The sequence below is a fragment of the Sturnira hondurensis genome, unplaced genomic scaffold (genome assembly GCF_014824575.4).
Source record: "Sturnira hondurensis isolate 20B ecotype Veracruz unplaced genomic scaffold, ASM1482457v3 Scaffold0011568, whole genome shotgun sequence".
Lineage (NCBI taxonomy): Eukaryota > Metazoa > Chordata > Mammalia > Chiroptera > Phyllostomidae > Sturnira > Sturnira hondurensis.
This window is the reverse complement of record NW_028084199.1, coordinates 44,270-69,542: the sequence shown is the minus strand read 5'-3', so window position 1 is coordinate 69,542 and position 25,273 is coordinate 44,270. Positions and strand designations below refer to the sequence as shown.

Genomic DNA, 25,273 nt, shown 5'->3' with positions numbered 1-25,273 from the left:
CTTCAACTAGAAACAACTATGCTGAGTAAGTACAGCGGTGCCTTTGACTATTTAGAGTTAAGATTACATTCTACTCTGGCTGTTAAAAGTGGGAGTTTAAAAATTATTCTGCAAGACTGGAAAATGAGGGAAAAGAAAAAGACTCAATAGGAGAAGGGATTCTAAAGTAGTTTTTTCATCAACTCAGTGAGGAAATACAGGATATAAAGAAAGAAAATAATTCTTGCTCTCAAAGAAAAGCAAGAATGCTATTCTATTTTGTAGTAGCTAACCTTAAGGTATAAAGTAAGACATTTTGATATACATATACATTGTGAAATGTTCACCACAATCAAGCCAATTAACATATTCATCATCTCACCTAGTTATCTTTTTGTGGTGAAAACACAAGATTTACCCCCTGAGCAAACTTCAATTATATAATACATTACATAACTACAGATGCCATACATTATATTAGGTCTCTGAAAATTTTTCATGTCATAACTTTCAAGTTTGTATTCTTGGACCAATATATACCCAATTTCCCCAACCACCAGACCCTGGTAACCACCATTCTACACTCTATTTCTATTAGTTTGACCCTCGCAAATTCCATGTAGACCTGCGATCATGCAATATTTGTCTTTCTGTGTCTGGCTTACTTCACTTAGCATGTCTTCCAAGTTCATTCATGTTGCCACAGATGGCAGGTGTTCCTGTTTAGATTATTGTGGGTAGTATGGTCATTTTAACAACATTAACTTTTCCAATCCAGTCACATGGGATATCTTTCCACTTTTTGTGCCTTCTTCAACTTCTCTCATCAATGTCATAATTTTCATTGTACAAATATTTTATCTTCTGGGTTAAGTTTATTCCTAACTAGTTGTTTTAGATACTATTATAAATGGGGTTGTTTATTTAGTTTCTTTTTTGGATAGTTCACTGTTAGCGTATAAAAATACAACTGATTTCTGTATGTTGATGCTGTATCCTATAACTTGACTGAATTTCTATGTCTGCTCTAACAGAATTTTTGGTGGGGTCTTAAGGTGTTCTATATATACAATCATGTCATTTGCAAACAGAGACAATTCTGTTACTGCTTCCTTTCTGATCTGGATGCCTAATTGCTCTGGCTAGAACGTTCAGTACTTTTGTTGACTAGAAGGGTGAGAAAAAGCATCCTTGTTTTCTTCTCAATCTTTCAGCAAAAGCTTTCATTTTTTTACTATTGACTATGATATTTTCATTCCATGTTGTCCAGATGAGTACTCTGCTAAAAACTGGAGGAGGACTTGCGGATTGCTGGGGTTTTCTTTCTGTGCTATGCTCTCCCCTCTGTGATTCTGTTCTATAAGCTTTAGCTGCTTCGGTCTCCAGACTCTCAGCACCATCTCCTCAAATTAGAAAGCCTGCCAGAATCCCTTTCAGTTCCTCTTCTTACACTACAGCTTGGAAACTCAAGGTAGTAAGCGGCACAACTACAGTGCTCACCTTGTTTGTTTCCTGTCTCCCAGAGATCACTCTCTACTGTCAGATAGCCAATGTCTTAAAAAAATCTTTTTTTTCAAATTGGGGGGTGAGTGTTTAGGCAAAGACATAAATCTGGTCTCTGTTACTTCCTGAAGTGCAAATCTAATATAACTTTTTAAAAACAGTACCTCCCCTTTTTTCCACACACATACACACACACACACACACACACACACACACACACATACACACACAAAGATTAGAAGGAAGTACATGAAAATTTGACAAGTGATTAGATTACAAATAACTATACTTAAAAAACTTATCTGTTATTTAAAATGTTTCTACTATAAACCTGGATTGGTTTGGAAATAGAAAATATATTACTACTTTTTTGTATCTTTTTAATTGCACCAGAAGGTTTGGAAGGTTTCCTTTGGAGCAGTTTTCGATTCACAGCAAAATTGAGAGGAATGTATAGAGATTAGCTATGAACCCCCTGCCCCTACACATGCATAGCCTCTCCCACTATCAAAAACCTGCACTGGAGCAGTACATTTGAACTTAAAATGACACATCACAATCACCCAAAGTCTCTAGTTTTCATCAGGACTCACAACTGACGTTGCATTTTTCTATAGATTTAGACAAATGTGTAATGATATATATCTGCCATTATAATATCATTCAAAGTATTTTTCACTACCCTAAAAATACTATGCTCCACACCACAATTTTTAAAGGGAATGAAACCGCCTCAGAGTTTCTCATTCCCCATGTTAAAATAAATTACTTTCCTATAGTTTAATATCCATGGTGTCAGTTTTCTACATTGTAAGGCCTCAGTGGGGACAAATCATGTGTTAGTATTTTAAAAAATTCTTGTCTGTAAAGTACAGCATTAGGAAATGGAGTAGCCAAAGAACTTACACGTATGACCCATGGACATGAACAATGGTGGGGGGACTGCCTGAGGGAATAGAGGGTGCTAGGTGGAGGGGAACAAAGGGAGAAAATTGGGACAACTGTAAAATAGCATAATTAATAAAATATAATTTATAAAAACTAAAATAAATTCTTCAATCCCCATTAACATGCTACATTATGAATATTTAATAAATAGATTATTAAAGTATTTGATGTTCTATGATTTTTATAGTCGACACACTGTTTTCTTTGTTGGGGTTGAGGGAGAATATAAAGAATAAAAAGACATTATTCCCAAACCTGAAAAGAATGGGAACCTTTCTTCCACAGAAGGTTGTGTAAATATCCTATTGATTCTGTCGAAATTTTTCTTCCTATTTGCAGACCTGAAAAAAGAAAAAAAAAAACTCTCAAGATCTAGAAGCAAGAATCAAGATATATTACATTAAATAAAACAGCTAAGTATATTCAGAACCTGTAATATTTAAGTAATGGCTACAAACACAATCACATTCAGACAGCCTGTCATCATCAATTTTAGGTTTACTAGCAAAATTGATTATACGATACAGTCAGAGTTTGGTAGAATCACAGTGATTCACCAATCAATCTGCAATAGTTTTCCAGCCTAGTCTCTCTTTAATGTCTTTACCATGTTCCAGATTTGATCATCATCTGGTGCCTTAATGTTATTGTGAATGAATAGGCAGCAATGCTAGAAATCATTAATAAGAAATGTTTATTGTGTACTAACCAGATCAGATCAAGTTCACAAGAAAGGCCAATTATACCTTAAAGCCTTTGTAGAATACTTTAAGATGATTTTTACACATAAACTTGATTACTTTAAATTGTAACTTGTGCCTGATTGTTTCTGGTCTAGACACTTACAGAGTTCAAATATATCAGCACACATTAAGGAAAAGTTTAAAATAATAATATAATTCTATACCCACTTCTCTTTCACCCCTTTAGCACTATCAATTGCCACAAAGACTTGATTAGGAGGCAGAGTTTCCGACTCTCAAGCCCAGTCAGCAGATGTAGTTTGTTCCAGGGTTTAGTTCAAAATACCCACAGGAGAGTACAAAGCCACTTCATGTATCTACTTAAAATGTTAAACTATTTTGAAAGTATAAGTGTATAATCAGATATCACAATGAAACTAAGATTCCCTAACTATAATCTAAGGAAATTAGTTATGCTGGATAACCAAGTTTTCTAGTTGACTATTTAATTAAACATAAAACATTTTTCTTTTGAAAAGTCTAAATCATTTCATTAAGTTCTTAATTTTTCTAAAATTATGCTTTACCCATTATATTTTTCTAAATATACTTTCTAGTGTTCTAAAGCACATTTTAACCTTTAACATTTTAACCATTCAAAGTCAACAACACTAACAAGTACTGCACTTTATTGTACTATTAATAAATCACAGTGATGCCTTTGGTACCTATTATAGAGTATAGTACACATTACTGTATTTTTTTAATGTTTGAAACTTGGAAATAAAATTTGTAGAGTTTTCCTTCTTCCCTTGTTGTCAGCTTAGCCATATAATTCCCTGTACGCCCTTTCACTCTTTTAAATATACTACCATTAAAATGTTAAGTGTTGAAAAAAACCAGATGACCAAGCTTATTAAATTGTGTCCATGGACATGGACAATGGTGTGGGGATTGACTGTGGGAGTGGGGGGGTGGGCTGGGCGGAGGAGGGCAAAGGGGGAAAAATTGGGACAACTGTAATAGAACAATAAAAATAAAAAAAACATCTAGTAACTATATATATATATATATATATACACATATATATATTTGCAGAGTTGGAAGAGATTTGGGCGAGAATTTTCTAAGAAAGGGATCATACTATCTGTGCTATTCAGGATATAGTGTTCCACAGAGAGGTGGGGGATTGGGGAATGCTAAGATTTGGCTCTACAGCAGCTGGCTCTGCCTTAACCAGAGCAACTACAGAGTATGTTATGTGAGACAGGGGTTCACGTAACAGTGCATCACAAAAGGATGCTACTGCTAAAAAAAGTCAAAAACCAGGAATTGTAGTTCACAACCTTCATTTCATAGTTGGAAAAAACAAGATCTAGTAATACTATTGACTTGCCCGAAAGTGCACAGCAAATTTGAGATCAAACTGGAAATATGAAATTGGATTTCTAACATTACAATTTTCCACCATACATGAGTTTTAAGTTCAAAGGTTTGGTTTTGTTGATGCCTTTGTTATTTTTGCTGATTGTCTCATTCTAGCTTGCCAAACAAGTGGAATCTGGATAGGTGAGGTGTTATAGTTAAAGGTTATTAGGGAGAATAAAGAGGAGTGAGAAAAAGGGGAAAAAATCTGTTGACCTGAGTATTTCGCTACTGTTCCTTGGAATTACATGCATATTAACACCTTTCTAAAACATCTGTAGAAATCCCACTGACCTATGATGATTTCTTCAATCTTCTCCCTGGCGAGCTCTTCTTCCTTCCTTTGTAGAAGTACTTCAATTTGGAACAGTAGAGCTCTTCCGACTTCTTCCGATGACTTAAAATGTTCACAGACGATCTTCAGGAAACTGAACCCAACAAATTCTCTGTTTAATGAAACAAAATTATAAGTGGTATGAATAGAACAGCTATTTTTTAAATCGGTAGGACTAAACTTTATTTGAATATGAGTAAAAGAGGCAAGAGAAATTATACCTGAGCCTAGGTAATATTACTAAATGTCCAAACATGCCTATTTGACAAAATAAAGCTTTTAATTCAATTTGTTTAATTTATTAAGCCACAAATGTTTTCTTTTCATGAACACCTACAGTCAGATAATCATCTCTTTCCTAATGTCTTATTTGTCTATTTTCACCAAAAATGATGCTAATTTATAACAATTGCTTTATGAGCAATGTAAAAAGACACATGAACTAACATTAGAAATTCACCAGTCACTTTGTGATAAGAACTTTTAGAATCTACTCTCTTAGCAACTTTCAAATACACCATACAGCCCTGTTAATTATAGTCACCATGTTGTACACTACATCTCTAGTATTTATTTATTTATCTTGTAACTGGAAGTTTGTACCTTTTGACCACCTTCTTGGGTCATTATGAAAAGAAACTTAAGAAAACAATTCACATAAAATGATATCAAAAATATTTAACCAAGGAGCCGGAAGACTTAGTAAAAATTGTAAGACAGTTTTCAACAAAATTAATGAAGACATAAATAAATGACAAGACATTTGATTCCATACTCATACTCATGGATCGGAAGACTTAAAATTATTAAGATGGGAATACTATAAAAAGTGATCTACAGATTTCATGCAATCCTTATCAAAATCCCAATGATGATTTCTGTAGAAAAAGAAAAACTCATCCTAAAATTTACATGGAATCTCAAGGGACTCTGAATAGCTAAAATGGTTCTGAAAAAAGAACAAAACTGGAGGACTCACATTACCTTATTCCAAAACTTACTCTAAAGACGTAGTAATCAAACCAATGTGGTACTAGCACAAAAAAAGATATACAGGGCAGTGAACTAGAGAACCCAGTCATAAACTCTTGCATATATGGTCAAATGATTTTCGACAAGAATATCAAGACCTTCAGTGGGGAAAGTCAGTCTTCTCAACAAATAATGCTAGGAAAATAAGATATCACACACAAAAGAATAAAGTTGGACTTCTACCTTCACACCATATATAAAAAAATAACTCAAAGTGGTCCATAACAAAAACATAAGACCTAAAACTATAAAACACCTAGAAGAAAAAGTGGGAAATCTTTATGACATTAGACTTGGCAATGATTTCTTAGATGTGACACCAAAAGAACAGAAAACAAAAGAAAAAATACATAAACTGGATTTCCTGCAAAAATTTTAAATGTGCATCAGAAGACGCCATCAACAAAGTAAAAAGGTGATCCACAATATTGGGTAAAATAGCTGTAAATCATATATATGATAAGGGATTAATATCCAGGATAGATAGAGAACCACATAAAATCAAAAACAAGAAGGCAAGCAATGAATTTAAAAATGGGCAGAGGACTTGAATAGACATTTCCCCAAACAAGCTATACAAATGGCCAAACTCACATGAAAAGATGACCAATCACTAGTCATTAGGGAAATACATATCAAAACTGCATGTGACACTACCTCACACCCATTAGAATATAAAAAAAATTTTTAAAGACCCAGAAAAGAACAAGAGTTGGCAAGGACATGGAAAAACTGGAACCTTTGTGCACTGTTGGTAAGAATGTAAAATGATACATTCACTGTGAAAACAGTAGGACAGTTCCTGAAAAAACCAGTAATACAATTATCATGGTATCTAGCAAGTCCACTTCTAGGTATTTAGCCACCACAACTGAAAGCAGGTTCACAAAGAGATTTTTTTACACCCAGTTCATAGCAGCATTATTCACAATAGCTAAAATTCACATGTATTATCATCTACTGGCTGTTGAATGGATAAGCATTATGTTGTGTATACATAGAATGGAATGTTCTTCAGCCTTTAAAGGGAAGGAAATTCTGACACATGCTACAACATGGATAAACCTTGAAAACATCATGCTAAGTGAAATAAGCCAGTCACAAAAATACAAATACTGTATGATTCCACTTATATGAGGTACCTAGACTAGTCAAATTCATAGAGGCAGAAAGCAGAATGGTAGTTGCCAGGGCTGGAAGAAGGGGGAAATAGGGAGTTACTGTACAATGGGTACACAGTTTCAGAAATGCATTGTGGTGATGTTTTCTGAATATGAATGTACTTAATATCACTGAAGTATATTTTATGGTGTGTATTTTACCACAAAAAAAAACTGAAAAGAAGTTTTCATGGAAAACAGGCATGCATGTTTATTGATATATTATATGTGGCTGCTTTTTCACTATAACAGCAGAGCTGAGGAATTGTGACAGAAACTGTGCAGCCCCCAAATCTAAAATATATACTATTGCCCTGGCTGGTATGGCTCAGTGGGTTGAGTTCTGGGGGTTGACAGTTTGATTCCCAGTCAGGGCACATGCCTGGATTGCGAGCCAGGTCCCCAGTAGGGGGTATGTGAGAGGCAACTACACATTCATGTTTCTCTCCCTTTCTTTCCTCCCCTCCTTCCCCTCTGTCTAAAAATAAATAAATAACATCTTTAAAAAATAAAATATATACTATCTTGTCCTTTAAGAAGTTTGTCACTGTGAATTAGATGCAGACAGGTGGCAGGCCTACAAAGTCTGAAGATAAGATGAACTAAAAGGAGCAGTTAACACATTGCATGATAGAACTAAAATTCACAAAGATCAGAACATCTGAAAAAATAAGCTAAAAAATTAAGTTGAAATTTAATAGCTTAATATGTGTGAGATAATCGAAAACATATATAGGTCTATACCTCACAGGTCCTGGCACAGAACTCCTAAAACCCTTGTAAATGCCAAAGTGATAAGAGCACTAGGAGCATCTTTTCTCCTACTGAGGTGACTCTGGGTGGGCTCCTGGGTGGAGGCTAGTCACTAGGAAAGACCAAGATGTACATAAGTAGAAACTGGGAATTTCAACTCCACCCCCACATCCTCCAGAGAGAAGGACTGGAAATGGAATTAACAATTGCTCACACCTACATAAGGAAGCCTCCATAAATACCAATAGTGTGGGGTTCAAAGAGCTTCCAGGCTAGTGAACACATTCACACTGGGAGGACTATGCACCCCAACTCCATAAGGACAGAAGTTCCTGCATTTGGAACCCTCCCAGACCTCGCCCTATGTATGTTTTCACCTGGCTGTTTACCTGAATCCTTTATCATGTTCTTTAATGAACTGGTAAATGTGTTTCCCTGAGTTCTGTAAGTCACTCTAGCAAATTACTTGAACCCAAGCAGGGGGTTGTTGGAACCCAAGCAGGGGGTTGTTGATCTATATAGCCAGTAGGCCAGAAACCTGGGCTTGTGACTGGTGTCTGAAGTATGTTGGGGTGGTGGTGGTGGGGAGATGGTCTTGTGGGACTGAACCCTTAACCTGTGGGATCTGACATTATATCCAGGTAGACAGTGTCAGAATAGAGTCAAATTGTAGAATACCCAGTTGGTGTCACATAAAATTGCTTGGTGTGCACAAAAACCTCCACACATTTGGTGACCAGAAGTAAAACATTTTGTGTAAGCAGTAAGGGAGACTCACAGGGAAAAATACGTATATAGGAGAAAAACACACAGGGAAGAACTAGGTTTTCCCCTACTGTGTAATATGTATAAATACATAGAGACTACTGGAAATACATATAAATACATAGAGATTACTGGAAATATGTATAAATCCTATGTGAAGAATAATTTTGTATTCCAGCTTTCTTAAAAATATAATAATGAAATCTCTTCCACCGGTATTCCAGAAGAGGCTGAGTGGCTTTTCACCCAAAAAGCCATGTACAAGTAGGAGACTGGTTTACAATAACGGTTGGCAAGCTATAGCCTGCAGACCTAATTCAACCAGCCATCTGTTTTTATAAGCAAAGTTTTCTTTTGTAAATAAAGCCACTTGTATTCATTTATAGATTGTTTATGGCTGCTTTCACATTACAACAACAGATTAAGTAGGTGTGACAGACTTGACAATATTTATTACCTGGCCCTTTACAGAAAATGTTTTACTGATCCCTGGTCTAAAATAGTGGCTTTCAGAACTACCTGGAGATCTAGTAAGAATACAGAGACCTGGGCTTGTTGGCGTAAGGTAGAGCCTGGCCTCTTTATTTTTATAAAGTTCCTTAGGGATTATATTTTTAACAGCTTTATTGAGGTATAAGCCACATATAATTTATCCATTTAAAGTATACAATTCATTGGTTTTTAGTATACCCACAGTTATGCAACCACCACCCAATCAATTTTAGAACATTTCCATCACACCAAAAAGAAACCCTAAGCCCATTAGCAGTCACTCCCCATTTCCCCCAATCTCTTGCAGCCCTAGGCAAGCACTAATCTAGTTTGTGTCTGTATAAATGTACCTATTCTAAAAATATCATATAAGTGAAATAATATAATATAGGGTCTTCATAGCTGGCTTCTTCCACTTAGCATAATGTTTTTAAGGTTCGTCTATGTTACAGAGGTGTTCAACCTGTGGCCCACAGGCCGCATGCAGCTCAGGATGGCTATAAATGTGGCCCAACACAAAATCATAAATTTGCTCCAATCATTATGAGACTTTTTTTGTGATTACCTATTGAAATGTACTTAATGTGTGGCACAAGGCAACTCTTCTTCCCGTGTAGCCCAGAGACATCAGAAGGTTGGACACCCCTGTCATTACTCTGTTTATTTTTATTGCCAACCAATGTTCCACGGTATGGATAAACTGTATTTTGTTTATTCACCAGTTAATAGAAATTTCGGTTGATTCCACATTTTAGTATTAAGAATAATATTGCTAAAAGTCATGGGGTAAGTAACTCTCTATCTAACTTACTGATGAACTAACAGACTGTTTCCAAAGCCACTGCACCATTTTACATTCCCACCAGCAGTGTTAGGAGGGTTCCAATTTCTCCACATCCTTGCTAGTGTCTGTTATTACCTGTCTTGTTGATTCTAGCCATCCTAGCAGGTGTGAAGTGGTTTCTCATTGTGGTTTTGATTTGCATTTCCCTGATGGCTAATGATGCTGAGCATCTTTTAAAGTGCTTACTTCCCAGAAATTCTGATGCAAACTGATGTTTGAGAAACATTAAGAGGTCTGTAAGTACTTTAAGGTCCCTTTTGACATTAATGATCCCATAAAGATAGTGCTGGAGAGGTATATCACTTGAGGACTATACTTTGCTCACACCTTCCTATTCCACCTGACACTAACCTGCAGGTTAACCTCATCTAACTCCTATTTGATAAAGCCATGCCTATCTTATTCTTTTTTCACTTTATTTTTAAAAAATTTATTTTAAATTTTATTTAAAATTTAAATTTATTATAAATAATAATTTTTAAAAAATTAAATTTAAAATAAATTTTTAAATTACCTGACTATTCATTGTTTAAAGCAACCAAACAGTTCCATTTTCTAATCTGATCAGCACAATGGCAAATATTGTGCTCTGTGAATATGGATGGAAATAGATAGGTAGATATAGATTCAATCCATGTACATGGAAACCTTAGAAACATGTTAGTCTTTAAAGAAAATCAATTCTTCTGTACCTTCCATGATCCATCAGCAGTTTAGCAATGCTCAGAGAGAAGTCTACAGTCACGTCAAGATGCAGTATGCTTTTGACAGCTAACAAAGAGAAAAAATAATTATGACAGTTTCATTTTGAAGCAAGCTTACCTATTTTCAATAACTTTCTCTGTTCAAAATCTACTTTCTAAATGTTTGCCACATACCACGTCTTGCCTAAAAATATATCACCATCTTTTTATGACATAGAAAATACAATGCTAGAGTGTGATCAAACAGCCACCCTTAAATAGATGACAAAGTAACCCGGTACCATTGTTTTGAAAAGCAATTTGGCAATATTATATGCTAAGAACACAGTGGTTAAAAGTTTGGGATATGAAATCAGAAAAACGTACACTTGAAATCACTTGCAACCTGTATCACCATAAGCAAGTTACTTAGATTTTGCTGTACCTTAATTTTGTCATCTGTAAAATGGGGACTATATCACTCATCTGTTGGGGTGATTGAGAGGGTTACATGAGATTATATATGTAAACTACATAGCAAAGCACCTGGTACTTAGTAAGCGTTCAATAAGTGATAGATGCTATTATTATTATTCCCTGTACCTCAGAAATTATATTTCTGAAAAGTCATCTGGAATAAATATAGGCAAATGTTTATGAACAAAGATATTAAAAGCAGTGTAGATTATAACAAAAGGAAATATACTGAGTCCACACTATAGGGCCATGCACTGTGTGCTTAGTGCTGGCCGACAGTGGACAAAACACAAAATCTCTGCTGTCAAGGCATTTATATTCCAGTAAATGGTGGATGGCAGACATTTTTAGTATTTAACAAAAACTTCCTTAATTGGAATGTGCTATCTTTTCATAATTTAAAGAACTGTATGTATTTTTAATTTTTTTCTCTACAATAAAAAAATACCAGTGAAATTCTAATGCCAGCACTTAGGTTGCTTATTCTGAAAATAAAGTACTTTCACTAGCAAAGAAATAAATAAAGACAATAAATATGCAAGTTTCATACACTCTCTCAGTGCAACAAAGTAAAAGATAATTTTATTATTTTAAAGTATGGAAAACTTAGAGTCAGGGAAGCCTCCTAATTTATAATCTGACAGTGCAACCTTATTACTCTGAGTATTAACAATATCTAGACTGAGTTAAGTAAAACAATCTGGGAATAAAGAATAATTTCACTTTAAACTTGGCTTCTTATATGCATTTTGATAAAAACTGTAATGGGAAAATCTAGTCCAAAATGAACCAACTTTACAACAGGTAACTCCAATAATCACTCTGGTCTTTCCACATTGCACTAGTTTGAGTAAGTCTGTTCCTTTAATTGGTTAGTTGGTTTGTTTATTCCCCTAGTGTAAAAAAAGTGGAGTTGTCTTCCTCATTGCTAGCATTTTTAAAACTTTGCATACTGAGATGATCTGTACCTCAGGTTGTTACCTAGAGATGGTAACAACCTAGAGATGCAGAATCCTGTGTACATCTCAGCTTCTGAGGTCTCTTAGTGACTGGGTAAGATTCAAGATGTCACAGAAAGTTTCAGTAGTACTAAATTATCACTAAATTTAGAGACACACACACATACAAATTTGATTATTGTCCTACTTATTGCAAATTGTTGTAATAAGTAGGTTGTAATTATTGTCATAAGTAGATTCAATGCCCCACTGGGGATTGAACCCACAACCTAGGTATGTGACCTGACAGGGGTGATCGAACCCGAAACCTTTTAGTGTACAGGACGATACTCCAAGCAACTGAGCTACCTGGCCAGGGCCTAATAGCTTTTATTCAGTTTCTTTACTACCTATTAAATTTGCTATTATTCCCTCCTTTCTCTTTTTCTTCCTGGATAACAATCTTCTCCCTTTCTTATGTAATCAGTTTCCTTTTCGATCACCATCGAATTATACTACTAAAGATGTCATGTTCAACAAATTGGTGGTTAAATTTCAAAATTGCACTTTACACACAGAGACAGTACCTTCCATGAGTTCTTCATTAATTATTTTGCTCTTCATGAGGATTTTGATCTTCAAGTAAATCCCAGCTGAGTTTAAATGTTCCTATTTTAAACAGAGAAATCATGATTATTTTAAAACTGTGGAATGTAAAAGACAATTTTGAAGTAATTGCCTGTTTTACTCAACCACAGCAGGATGACTCATGATCAAAGGAAATCAAAATTACAAAAGATCAGGTCATAACATTCAGTCTATCCCTGAGGACATTTTCTGATATTTTATTCAATCTAAATGAAATGAAACAAGAAAAAGAACATGTAAACATTTCCACTGAGTGGCAAGCATTTAAATGGCAAGGTCAATACTTCAACTGTGTGAATATAAGGCCATATTCTTGTCTTGGTAAGCAAAACCTTAAACATCAATTAAAATTGGGTTTGTTTTTGAGATTTTAATAAGTGACCATACTCTGCAAACAATGGTTGAAAAAACAGAAAACATATTGTCTTTCCTATAGGATATGCCTGTCATATTTACTATTCATAACAATGTACTCTGAATGGTTTTTCCAAGTCCTGTTAGCTGGCCTTAAGCCATCTGTGATCTCTAGCCTGGTTCCACTTTTGCCTGACAGGGTACATCTTTAAACAGCTGGCTAAGATTAAAAGTGCAGTATAGATCCACAGAACTTTTCTCTCTACAAAGCCAATTATCCTGTACATGAACAGTGTACTCATTAAATCTAAACTCTGAAAATGATTATAGCTATTCATGTATGAGATGTCTTAAGAATGGAAAGTTAGAGAAAGTAAACACTGGTATTAAAAGGTTTTGCAAATACAGATGACATTAATACAAAGAATAAACTAAGGTTGCAAATGTGAATCTATTCCATTACTGCTTTTCCTAATGTACACGGTGAAATATGTCTTAGGCTCAATTCCCCCTCACCTTCAGAGATATACAGGTCTTCCAGACCTTGGTAGGATCTGTTTTCCTTCAGTCTATGATACTCCCACAAGTTAAAACTATGTTTTTCTCTTTTATTTCATTATCAAACAACTTCAGAGAATGGAGAGTACTTGGCCTTTATCGTATCATCTATTCACTTCCATGAATATTCACACTGCATTGTCTATCCTTACTGTGTCTTGAAACTAAGCTTTCAAAACACGTGACTAAGTACCCGTTAAATCCATCAGCTTTCTCCCCACAATCAGTCTCCTTGTGCTATCTGTTCATTTTTTCTCACTATTGTTTCTCACTCTTCTTCCTTAGATTTGTTTGCTTTTTTTCTTTCTACCAAATAGTAATTGGAAAACAGGATTCAGGTGTAATAAATTTTAAGGCAAGTGCTGTGAATGTTGTTTTGCAGATGAGGAACCTGAGGCCTACATGGAGTAACTCACCCATAGATAGACACACAATTGCTAAGCACTAGTGATGAAATTTGAATTGGGGTCTCTCTGAGTCTAAAGACTGTAATTGGCTGCCTCCCTTGAGGCTCTTTCTATCCTTGACCTTCCCATCACTATCCTGTTTGGTTCTCTTGCAAGCTCTAAAGAGAACTTTTCCATATTTTAGTGTGAAGTGTATCACAAACACACACAATTATAGAAAATATGTATGTATAATTTACAGAATAATGATGAAACGAACATCCATGGTATTCACCACATAAGAAACAGAACACTATCAGCACATTAGAGGCCTCCAATCTATGCTTGCCTATTTGCATCCTCCTCACTTCATCACAGGATAAACACCACCTTGAATTGTGTGCAGTTAATTTCCTTGCTCTTCTTTTTTAAAAATATTTTATTTATTTATTTTTAGAGAGAGGAGAAGGGAAGGAGAAAGAGTGGGAGAGAAACATCAGTGTGTGGTTGCCTGTCATGTGTTCCCCACTGGGGACCTGGCCTGCAACCCAGGCATGTGCCCTGACTGGGAATTGAACTGGTGACCCTTTGCTTCACAGGCCCGTGTTCAATCCACTGAGCTACACCAGCCAGGGCCTTGCTCTTCTTTATATATCAATATATTGTTTAGTTTTGCCTGCATTTGAAATTCATTCAAACAATCATAATGTACACACATGTTTCTGTGACTTGTTTCTTTCATTCAGTACCATGATTTTAAAATTCATTTATGTTGATGCATGAAACTAATGTATTTGTTTTCATTACTCTGTAATGTGGTCCTCAATGTGTATTCCCTTTGTCTACATCACCTGGAAACGTGTTAGATATGCAGACCTCACCAGTCCTACTGAATCAACAGTGTGGTGATTGCTGGGGGGAGTGATATAAGGGGACTAAAAGATAATGTAAAAAAAATACAATAAAGATTAAGTAAAATGAAAAAAATTAAAAAAAGAAACTCTGCAGGTGGGGCCCAGCAAATAAAGTGTGTGTGGGGAGTGGTTAGAAAAATGTGTAAAATCATTCATTACTATTGATTTGCATTATGGAAAGTTTACATTTCAACATAAATTCCAGTACTTATTTAGTAAGGTAATAAGGAAATTGTGTTTTAACAGGCATTCTAGTTAATACTTATGAATGCTAAAGTTTGCAAATGACTATTCTATACTATTCCATTGTATGACAGTTTATTTACCAGGTCTACTTTGGACACATGAGCTGCTTTCAACCCAATTGCTATTATGAACAATCCAGGCATCAGCTTTATGTACATTTCTCCTAGTATTCAGCATATTTAATTCCCTTATTAAGTAAAACATATTGATCCTAATTGAATCTCTTTAAATGGTCATGGGCCTAACTATCAATGTTCCTCATCAGGGAGTGTAGGGGTATGTATGCATGTACATTCATATATATATGTATATACATAGGTACGCATGTTCGTATGAGCATGAGGTGAAAGAAAACAACTGTTGTTGGTTATTTTCAGGTTCTGTCCAATTCACTCTGCTTAAGAAGGCAAGATAGTGTTCATAACATTAATTTGAAATATTTCCAATAACAAAGAAAAAAACAGTTTGGGGCACATGGAAGGCTCAGTTTCAGTGATCTGGAAAGTTTCCATTTATATGTGACAGCTGCTCAGCCTTTTCCCCAGATACTACGGTAGTGACCTGGAGTCCCATCTCTTTGCAAATGAATTTCTGAATTTTGTATTGGCTGAGACAGAAAAGAGAAAGGAACCTTAGGGGGAGCTCCTTGGTAAGGTACAGAGGACTTTCACCAACCAACTCCAAGTCTGCCTTTTGGCCTCCCTCCCTCCCTCTGACTGCAGGCATCAGCAGGGAGCCTGTTACAAATACAGGGTATCAGGTCCAAGACACTGAGTCAGAATCTGCACATGAACAATATTCCCAATGCACACTGAAGTGTGAGAAGTGTTGCTCAAGTCTAGACCATGACCAGGGACCACATACTCAGCTCTTTATAATTTGAAAAAAAATCTGCCCTTTGAACAGGTCCAAGGTGGACCCTCCTTATATTGAACTCAGTGCTGCAGTGCATAGTGCTCAGAAAAAAATCAAATTTATTCATTCATTCAATTAATATTAGGATGGACCATATTAAAGTATCATTCTATAGGTCACAGATGATTAATATTGTCCTTTGGATATGGTCTAGCTTCTTATATCTATTGAGCTCCTCTTACGTGCCAGGCAAAAGGCAAGTACTGGGGATATAGCAGTGGGCAAAACCAGCCTTGGTTGCTGCCCTCATTGGGCTTACAGTCTACCAGGAGAGATGGTCATTAATTTTCTTAAAACTCCAAACAAACACATATAATATCACAACTGTGGTAATAGCCACAAGCTGAAGTCCTTGGTGCATGGGCTGTCCTTGAGTTAATGAATTACAGGACAGGTGTTGTTCAGAAGAGCATCATGAGGAAGTGTGGCCAGAACCGCATTCTGAAGGGCGGGGATGGGGAATGAGGAGCATGCTCACTCGGGGGACAAGAATTCCAGGTAGAGGGCACAACAGGTGCCAAGGCCTCCTGTAAAAGATTTCATGAATGGTAGAGACCCCCCTGACTGCAGGACCCAGCTAGCCAGGTCTAGAGTCTCTCCTCTCTCAAATGACCTTGCCAACAAGGCAGATGGGTTTGCCCACAGCAGCTCCCCAGAGTCTCTGCTTCTTCTGCAGCCTCTGTGTTTAAGAAGCCTACCAGTGCCTTCTCTTTCCCATGGGAAGAGACTGGCTGGCTACTGTTTAATGATCCTGCTAGTCCAATCTACTCACTTCACATTTGTGTGCTCTGCTTTTGATCTTTCTTGTCTGAATAAACTTTGGTGGCCTCAGGGAATTTGTTCCAATTTCCCAAATGCCTGTGTTAATCTCTCTTGCTGCAAAGTCTTTGCACATGCTGTTCCCTCTGCCTGGAACCACATGGGCAGCCTCCCCACTTCCCTCCACTCCAAATACCTAGCTTATTCCTACTCATTGCCAGCACCCATCCAGGAAGTTTTCTTTATCCCCTCCCCCTAAACTTTGATGCTGCTCCCACAACCACCTACAATAAAGCATTCATTGTCCCCTCTAGCACCAAGTCTGATTTTCTCCATAAATCATCTCCAACACTCAGCTCAGGGCACAGGAGGTGTTCAATATTCACTTGTTGAAGGAATAAATAAAATATTATATTTAACCTGATGCACAGTGGTGGTCTACACAGTGTGTTGCCTTACTCAACTATTTCCTCCTTCCTTCTTTCTTCCTTGCCTGCCTTCACTCTCATGGTGTTGGTTTTTAAACTAAATTCCATTGTCTGCCTATTTGATCATTATTTTCTTCTTTATCCTAAAAATTCACAGCAGATAGAAAAGGCTTTATGTTTCATACAAAAGCCTTTATTTAAAAAAATCTGTTGTCAATGAGGTATATTTTATTTCTCCTTTCTGTGCTGTAAAAAAGATTCTTACCATCTGTTGTCTTAAAAAAAAAAACTAGGGATACTAAAGCAAGTGTCTAAACTGAATTTCAAAATGTGAATCAAAGCTTTAAAAAGTTCATTAATCTAATATTTAAAAGTAAAAACATTTCATACCTCGTTTGCTAGGTTTATAGCGTTGAGAGCCTTGTCGTAATTATCTCCACCTCCCCAATCGAAATAAACAATGGCCAGTAACCGTAGAATTTTAGCCTATAATTAAAAATATTTTTTAAAGCACACAGCTAAGGGTTAAATTGCAATACAACAGCTGATTAGCACTTACACATAAACAGTCATCTTCTCCAATGTAAGTCATCATTTCCTAAGTATCCATATAGTCTTGGGATATATGTCTCCTCATTATGCTACCCACACCCAATACTGTCTAAGGAATTTATAGTAATAGCTTATTCGAACTTAATATAGTTATATTAATCTAATTATTTTCTTAACAGTGTTTTAGCATTAGAGTACTTTATCATCCCCACTTTACAAATAAAGGAAACTAAGGCTAAATCACAGAAATATTCAATTTAATCATCTTACCACCTACTGCATAGGTAGCATTGTATTAAGTCTGTATAAAGAGGTAAATCCAGGCCTGGCTGGCGTAGCTCAGTGGATAGAGCACAGGCCTGCGAACCAGAGGATCGCGGTTCAATTCCCAGTCAGGGCACATGCGTGGGCTGCAGGCCAGTTCCCTGCAGGCCAACTCCCAGCAGGGGACACACGAAAGGCAACCATACATTGATGTTTCTCTCCCTCTCTCCTTCCCCTCTAAAGATAAATAAATAAATAAAATCTTTAAAAAAAAAAGAGGTAAATCCAAGCCCTGTCTGGTGTAGCTCAGTGGATAGAGCTTGGGCTGCGAATCAAAGGGTCGCCAGTTCGATTCCCAGTCAGGGAACATGCCTGGGTTGCAGACCAGGCCCCCAGTGGGGGACATATGAGAGGCAACCACACATTGATGTTTCTCTCCCTCTCTTTCTTCATCCCTTCCCACTCTCTAAAAATAAATTAATTAATTTTAAAAAGAATATATAAAAAAAGAGGTAAATCCATAAGAAGACATAATTCCTTTCTCAGATTTTATAGCTTAGTTGAGAACAACAACGAAGTGCACCAAGGCACACACCACCATCTCAGTAGAGACAGATATACTTTCCTACAGAGAAGACTTCTCCCAACTCGGCTAAGTTTTCAAGTTGATAATGCATTGCTGAATGAAGTCAGTTTTTTCCAGCCAGTTCTACACTGATAAGGGGAGTAACTATACAGTATGAACATATTTAACCAAAGATTCACATTTTGAAAGAAGGAGCCCCATTTCAGTAAAGAATCTGTCTCTAAGTATAAGTAAGACAGGGCAAAAATGATGTTCTAACATTTAAAATATATATGTTAAGCACATTAAGGCTCTGTGAACCTAGAGAAATGACATTTAGGGTATTATATCTTTGAGTTTTTTAATTCAGTAACTAATATGGATCAAATAAGATGTATATATGTACTTAATATCAGTATCATCATTGTGGAATGACTCTCAACTTATAAATCACTGAGCCATACCAGCGAGGGTGATATTCGGTCCCATTTTGACTGATATACTATAACGGTAAGAAGCAGAAATGGATACTCAAAACATTCCATTTTGCTATAGCATGTATTAAATTAGTTTTACATCAGATTTGTTTACATATCACATTTTGCTTGATTTAATATTAAAATTAACTCCCATACCAAGCACATCCTATCTGTGTGGCTAGAGGAAAACCCAGAATTTTTTAATACGCAATAATGAAAACTGAAATTTACATAAGCAAACTTTGTTTAAGCACTTCACATATATTAACTAATGGGTGCAGGAATCTACCCTACAGGTATTAGTATATCGAATTTTACAGAAACTAATGTAATGAGGTATTAAATGATGTGCCCAATAGATAATTTATTCACAACTAGGGGTATAGATTATTATAATTTTATAATAATATAAACTTCATTTCTTCTACCTAATTCTGCAATACATAATAATACGATCCTTACCATCATTTCAGGGTCAACGAAAACCTCATCCATCCTCGCAATATCATAGCTTTGGCTAATCATCAAAAAAAGAGAGAAAAGAATATATATTCATTTTAGATTATATTTTTCAAGATTATATATTACTAAGCAGACATGGTATAAATTATACTTTATTCCAACTGTTTTGCACTACAAGAGATTATTAGACAATTAATCCATGAAAGTCAATTTTATAAAGCATTACTTTCTAACTACAAAAAGCCACAATTTTCTGAGGATATTTGTCAAATAAATCAATGCTATATACATATATGTGTGTGTGTGTGTATATATAACCAAATGAAATATATATTTATGAAATATATAACCATATATATACACATACATACTGCACTGAACTAGTTTACATATGTATACAAACTCTTAATAGGCATATTTTAAAGTTTAAGAAATAGAAATATATTTTAAAATAAAACAAATATAGCATTTCCATGAAAACAAATGCTTAGCAATATTTATTAAGCTTCACAACACCCTTGTGAAGCACTATTAGTTCCATTTTGTAGCTGAAAGAACCAATTTAGCAGTTAAGCGATTTCTAATATTTCCTGGATTGATATTGAAAATGAGAATGAGGGGATGGGGAGTAGAGAAATTTGACTTTCAGTTTTCTGCTTTAATTACAAAACCATGTTATCTATGGGACATGCTGATAACCACAAGCAATATATTAATATGAGCATCAGGATTTCGAAACTTAAAAAACACAAAACAAAGATCACTCACCATAAAATTGATATTACAGGGGAGGATGTCAATAAAATTTTGTTAAACTGAATTAAATTGAAGACATTACTTTAAAATATTCCTTTTTTAAAACTCTAAAAAGACCTAGAACTACCAAACTGAGTTTTCCTCTTGCTAACAAGGATACTATAATGCTGGCCTAGTCCTTGTAAGTCTACCTCATAGATGCCTCTTTTGGTACGGTAAACCTTCTACATCCAGTTTTTAAAATAACCAGTGAGGGTGGAACTTTTGTAATAGTGGTATATGGAGTTCTCAGACCCTCTCCCCAGTGAAACAACCACTTTCCTGGGGAAATTGTTAAAATAAATGGCCATTTAAAGTCTCTGGAAATTTTCTTAAAGGGCCTATAGCAAATGAAAAAATATTTATCCAAAACAACTAAATCTCAAAACAGTGCAAGTCTGTGGTATTTGAGCTCCTGTCTCCTCTCCTATCCACAACTGCTGCTCTCCAACCCAGCTCCATGTGACAGAAGCTACGCAGAGGAGTGCTGTAGAGAAGGTGGGAATTCACTGTTCCTCCAGCTCCTAGACTCCTAGGCTACAGTTTCACCTTGGGAGGGGTCACAGTGAAAGAACTGGGTCTTTCTCTATCCAATTCTCACTCTTAGGGTAAGGGCTCTAACCTCAAGTGTAACAGATTAAGAATACTAGACCCTAATTGCCTTCACCCAGGCTGGCTCAAGTGGCAGAGCTTCCATGCCTGCAGGGCATGCTAATAAGATATGGGGCAACCATCTCCTCAGCATCCACTCAAACAGCAGGGGTGTCACTCCAGAAGCATGCCATTTCCAGCCCCCAACTCCCATAGTGTGGCACAGGGGTTCTTCCCCTTTATTGCATGCTTATTAAAACATGCAATAAAGTGGGAAAGTTCAGCATCTCTGCATGAAGGGACTGACTTTATTTAGAACACAGGAGGAGATGTTCCCGCCTAAGGGGCATTGTCAAAAACAATAGACATCTTGGTGGTGAGTAATTAAGAGGGGGCGAGCAGCTCCACCATAGTAGTAGCAACAAGTGAAATGAAAAACACAAGTTTCACAGAGACATGGCCAACAACAATCCTGGGGTCACACTCATCCCTGAGGATACAGAATGTTATGCATATGTGCGTGGCTACACCCACTCAGGCGTAATCAGAGGGTGGTCTGAGGAAGACTAAAAAGCATTATTCAAGAAATACACAGATCCATCAGTGAAGAGCCAAGGGCCGGAATGGCTCAAATGGCTCCAGGAGAACCTCTTACAATACAATAACTAAAAATTAAGGTACTCTGATCCAGGGGTGATGGTATGAACCCAAAGGAAAAATGATTCATTGCATGTACCTCAAGAAGGAATTAATCTGCTGAGATGGACTCTACATGGTCAACCAAGGGCCCAAACACTGTAAATAACAAGGGCCTAGTGGCCATTAGCAAATACTAATTAGTTTCCATTAGCAAATGGCCACTAATGACAGGCTTCTGGCTATCTGTATTCCTGGAAGAACCTTAGACTGAGATCTCAGCTTCCTTCAGGCTCTATGCCTGTGTGTTTGAGTCTGACTCAACTTAAACAAAAAAAGAAGCTGGGCCAAAACTTTTTTCATTGGATTTATTGGAGTGACACTGGTTCACAAAACCACACAAGTTTCGAGTGTACAACTCAACAAAACATCAATTGCACACTGCATCATGAACCCATCGCTCAAAGCAAAGTCTCCTTCTGTCCCCTGGGTGAAAAGTTTTGCAATAAAAGAGGACCTCCTCTTTATCTCGATGGAACACAATTTAAGTTGCTACCTGAATCTGTACCTCCCAGACAGCAGCCCCTTTTTTGCTCAAATAAATGCCTTTTATTCTCTTTTATAGTCTAAAATTAATGTTGGTTTACAAAGGTAAGGAAGCCGAGCTTGAAAAGCAAATCACACCTTTGGCTTCAGGTTCCACCTGTAAGGAGCTTGGAAGTCACTACCCCATTCTAAGAACAAGCAAAAAGCTGAAAAGACTAAAACAAAACAAAACAAAACAAAACACAACTCTTCTTGGATCCAGAAAAGAAGGGAAGACACAGGGTAAACCACTGCCCTTTAGACTGGAGAGCGAACAGGCAAACACAAGGAGTTGTGGCTTACCACAGGAAAGACTCAAAAGCAGAAACTGCCAAGGGAACCGGTGCTGGAACAGGAAATTGTGAACTATGAAATTGATAGGCTGCTGAAAGCTCAATGTGGACAAGTGTGAGAGTTAAAAACTCCAGGGGAACAGAGACATAGAGAGGAACCCACAACACTGTCAGGATGATCTACAGGAACTCAACCAGATTCCCACAGAAAAATAGTCCCCTGGGGCCTTAGCAGGAGGAGGCTAAAAGAAACTATGTTGAAATGACCCAGAGCACTCTTCATCTTAGCAAGGTCTGCCCTCAGGGGAAACCAGTTAACCAGAGCCTGACCTCTTGAGATATTTGTCAGAGCCTAACTGACCTGGGGAAGAGAAATACTCACCCCCCTCTACTCTAGCCAATCTATACCACCTAAGAGGAGAGAAAAAAAACTGAGAAAAACTTGTGACACTCATAGTTCAAAGGTGTAGGCTCACCAAAAAAATGAGAAATATTCATAGGACTACAGAACGCTTCCATTCCCCCCAAACCTAACCACCACATTACTAAAGGCCTATTTACAACAGTTACTTTTACTCAGTGCAACATGTTCACCTATAAAGAAACATTACAAGACATAACAAAAGGCACCCCCTCAATTTGAAGAGACAGAGCAAGCATCAGCACCAGACACAGCAGAGATGTTGAGATTATCAAGCTGGGAATATAAAATAGCTCTGGTTAACATTACAAGGACTCTAATGCATAAAGTAGACAGATGGGCAATGTAAACAAAGAGATGGAAATCCTAAGAAAGAACCAAAAAAAGAAGAAGAAGAAGAAATGCTAGAGATTTCAAAAAAACACTGTAACAGACACAGGGAATGTCTCTCATGGGCTTTTTAATAAACTGGACATGGCTGAGGAAACAATCTATGGGCTGGAGACTATTTCAACAGCATCCTTGAAAAGCAAAGAAAACAACGACTAAAAAGGCGAGCAGAATAGCCAAGGACTGTGGGAGAACTAACAAAAGGAGTAAACTAAGTGGAATGGAAAAAGTGAGAAAGGAACAGGAGAAATACTTGAAAGAATGACTAAGAATTCCCACCAAAATGAATGTCCAATACCAAACCATATGTCCAAGAAACTTAGGGAACACAAAGCAGGATAAATACCAATTAACTACACCTAGGCATATCATTTCCAAATGATAGAAAATCAAAGATAAATGAAAAAATCCTGAAGCAAGCCAGAGGGGGGAAAAACTCACCAATAAAGGTGCCAAGAATTCAATTCAACACTTCAGAAACTGTGTAAGAAGAGAGTGCAGTGAAATATTTAAAGTGTTAACAGAAAAATACCACCAACCTAAAATTCTGTACCTGGTGAGAATAGTCAAAAGTAAAAAAATAAAGACTTTCTCCTGTTGAGGGAATTTGTTTCCAGTAGGCCAGCCTTACAGAAAGTTCTTTAGAGAAAAGAAAATAACAGAGGTCAAAAACTCAAATATACTTCCAGTAAGCAACAGCATAGAAGTGGTGCCCTGGCCAGGCGGCTCAGCTGGTTGAAGTGTCATCTGTACACCAAAAAGAGGTTTTAGGTTCAATTCCAGATCAGGGCACACACCTAAATTGTGGGTGTAATCTCCAGTCAGGGATCATATGGGAGGCAACAGATTAATGTCTGTCTGTCTGTCTCTCTCTCTAAAATCAATAAACATATCCTCAACCTTCCACCTTAGGAAAATGAAAGAGCACACCAAATAAAGCAAGCACAGAGGGAAAGGATCATAAAGAGTACAGAAGAAATAAATGAAACAGATAACTGGACAACTACAGAGAAAATCAAGAAAACCAAAGGTTGGCGCTTTGAAAGATCCAACAAATCGATGGACCTTTGGCTAGACTGACCATGAAAAGGAATTACAAAAATCAGCAATCAAAGAGGGGACATCACTCCTAACATTTGGAAAGACTATTCCTGAAACACTGGAGATCTAGTGCCACAGCTAGGTGCCCTCGTATACATCTCTTAATCTCTCTAAATTTCCATTTCCGTATCTGTACAAAATGAAGTTGATGTGTTATCAACCATTTTCATACTATAAAGCAGGGGAGTCATTTATTTCTCAAGCAAAATCTTACAAGGACACACTACACAGAAAACTGATAAAAGCCTAACTTCTCTGTAGCAAGATGGGAATCACAGAGAATTGTGGGTAAGTGTCCTCATCCTCTTAAAGGAGACTCTGGAGCTCTTCTGGCAAAAACCTAGGGTTATCATACTCTGATTTCTCTTCAGATCATATAAATCTTTCATCTTTTATAAAAACCTAGGGTATTACAGAACATAGGTTCTAAATTACTGAACTACATGATCTGTAAGGATTCTTGTCACTCTAAAGTGTTATTATAGTAAATTAACTTATTAAAATGGACACTATACAATTCATTCTATTTCCACAAGATGGTGCTAATACTTCCATTTTTCCTGAAAACAGGTGTTGCATATGATATTTTACAGTTAAGAACTTTATCATAGTCTATGATTAGATAATACCCTTAATTACTCCAAGTACTATTATGTTACTTTTGTTTTCTTCATTACAAGCCTGTGACACAGATAACAGACATCCCAGCATGTAGCAGTAGTTAGGTGAGTGACACAAAGTCACACAGTTGACTAGTAACAGATTTTCTACTACTAGCTCTGTAATCTTTCCCTAAATCTCACTGCCTATGAATAATATTGTCCAATTCTCAAGGAAACAGAAGGGAAAATAGAGGAATGAACATTAAGTAACAATTAAAACAGACACAAACTTCTCTTGGGCCCATGTATTGAA

General features: G+C 36.6%; 1 protein-coding gene across 1 annotated transcript in view; it reads right to left on the bottom strand.

Moving 5' to 3' along the window:
- TEX11 (testis expressed 11) overlaps positions 1-25,273 on the bottom strand; it is a gene marked incomplete at its 5' end in the record, with an annotated part of 97,356 nt that overhangs the window by 38,934 nt on the left and 33,149 nt on the right. The window contains 6 exons of the mRNA XM_037060266.1: positions 2,686-2,771; positions 4,833-4,984; positions 10,611-10,689; positions 12,604-12,685; positions 17,615-17,710; positions 19,547-19,601. Of these exons, the coding sequence (XP_036916161.1) occupies positions 2,686-2,771; positions 4,833-4,984; positions 10,611-10,689; positions 12,604-12,685; positions 17,615-17,710; positions 19,547-19,601 (550 nt within the window). The remainder of the gene's footprint in view (positions 1-2,685; positions 2,772-4,832; positions 4,985-10,610; positions 10,690-12,603; positions 12,686-17,614; positions 17,711-19,546; positions 19,602-25,273) is intronic.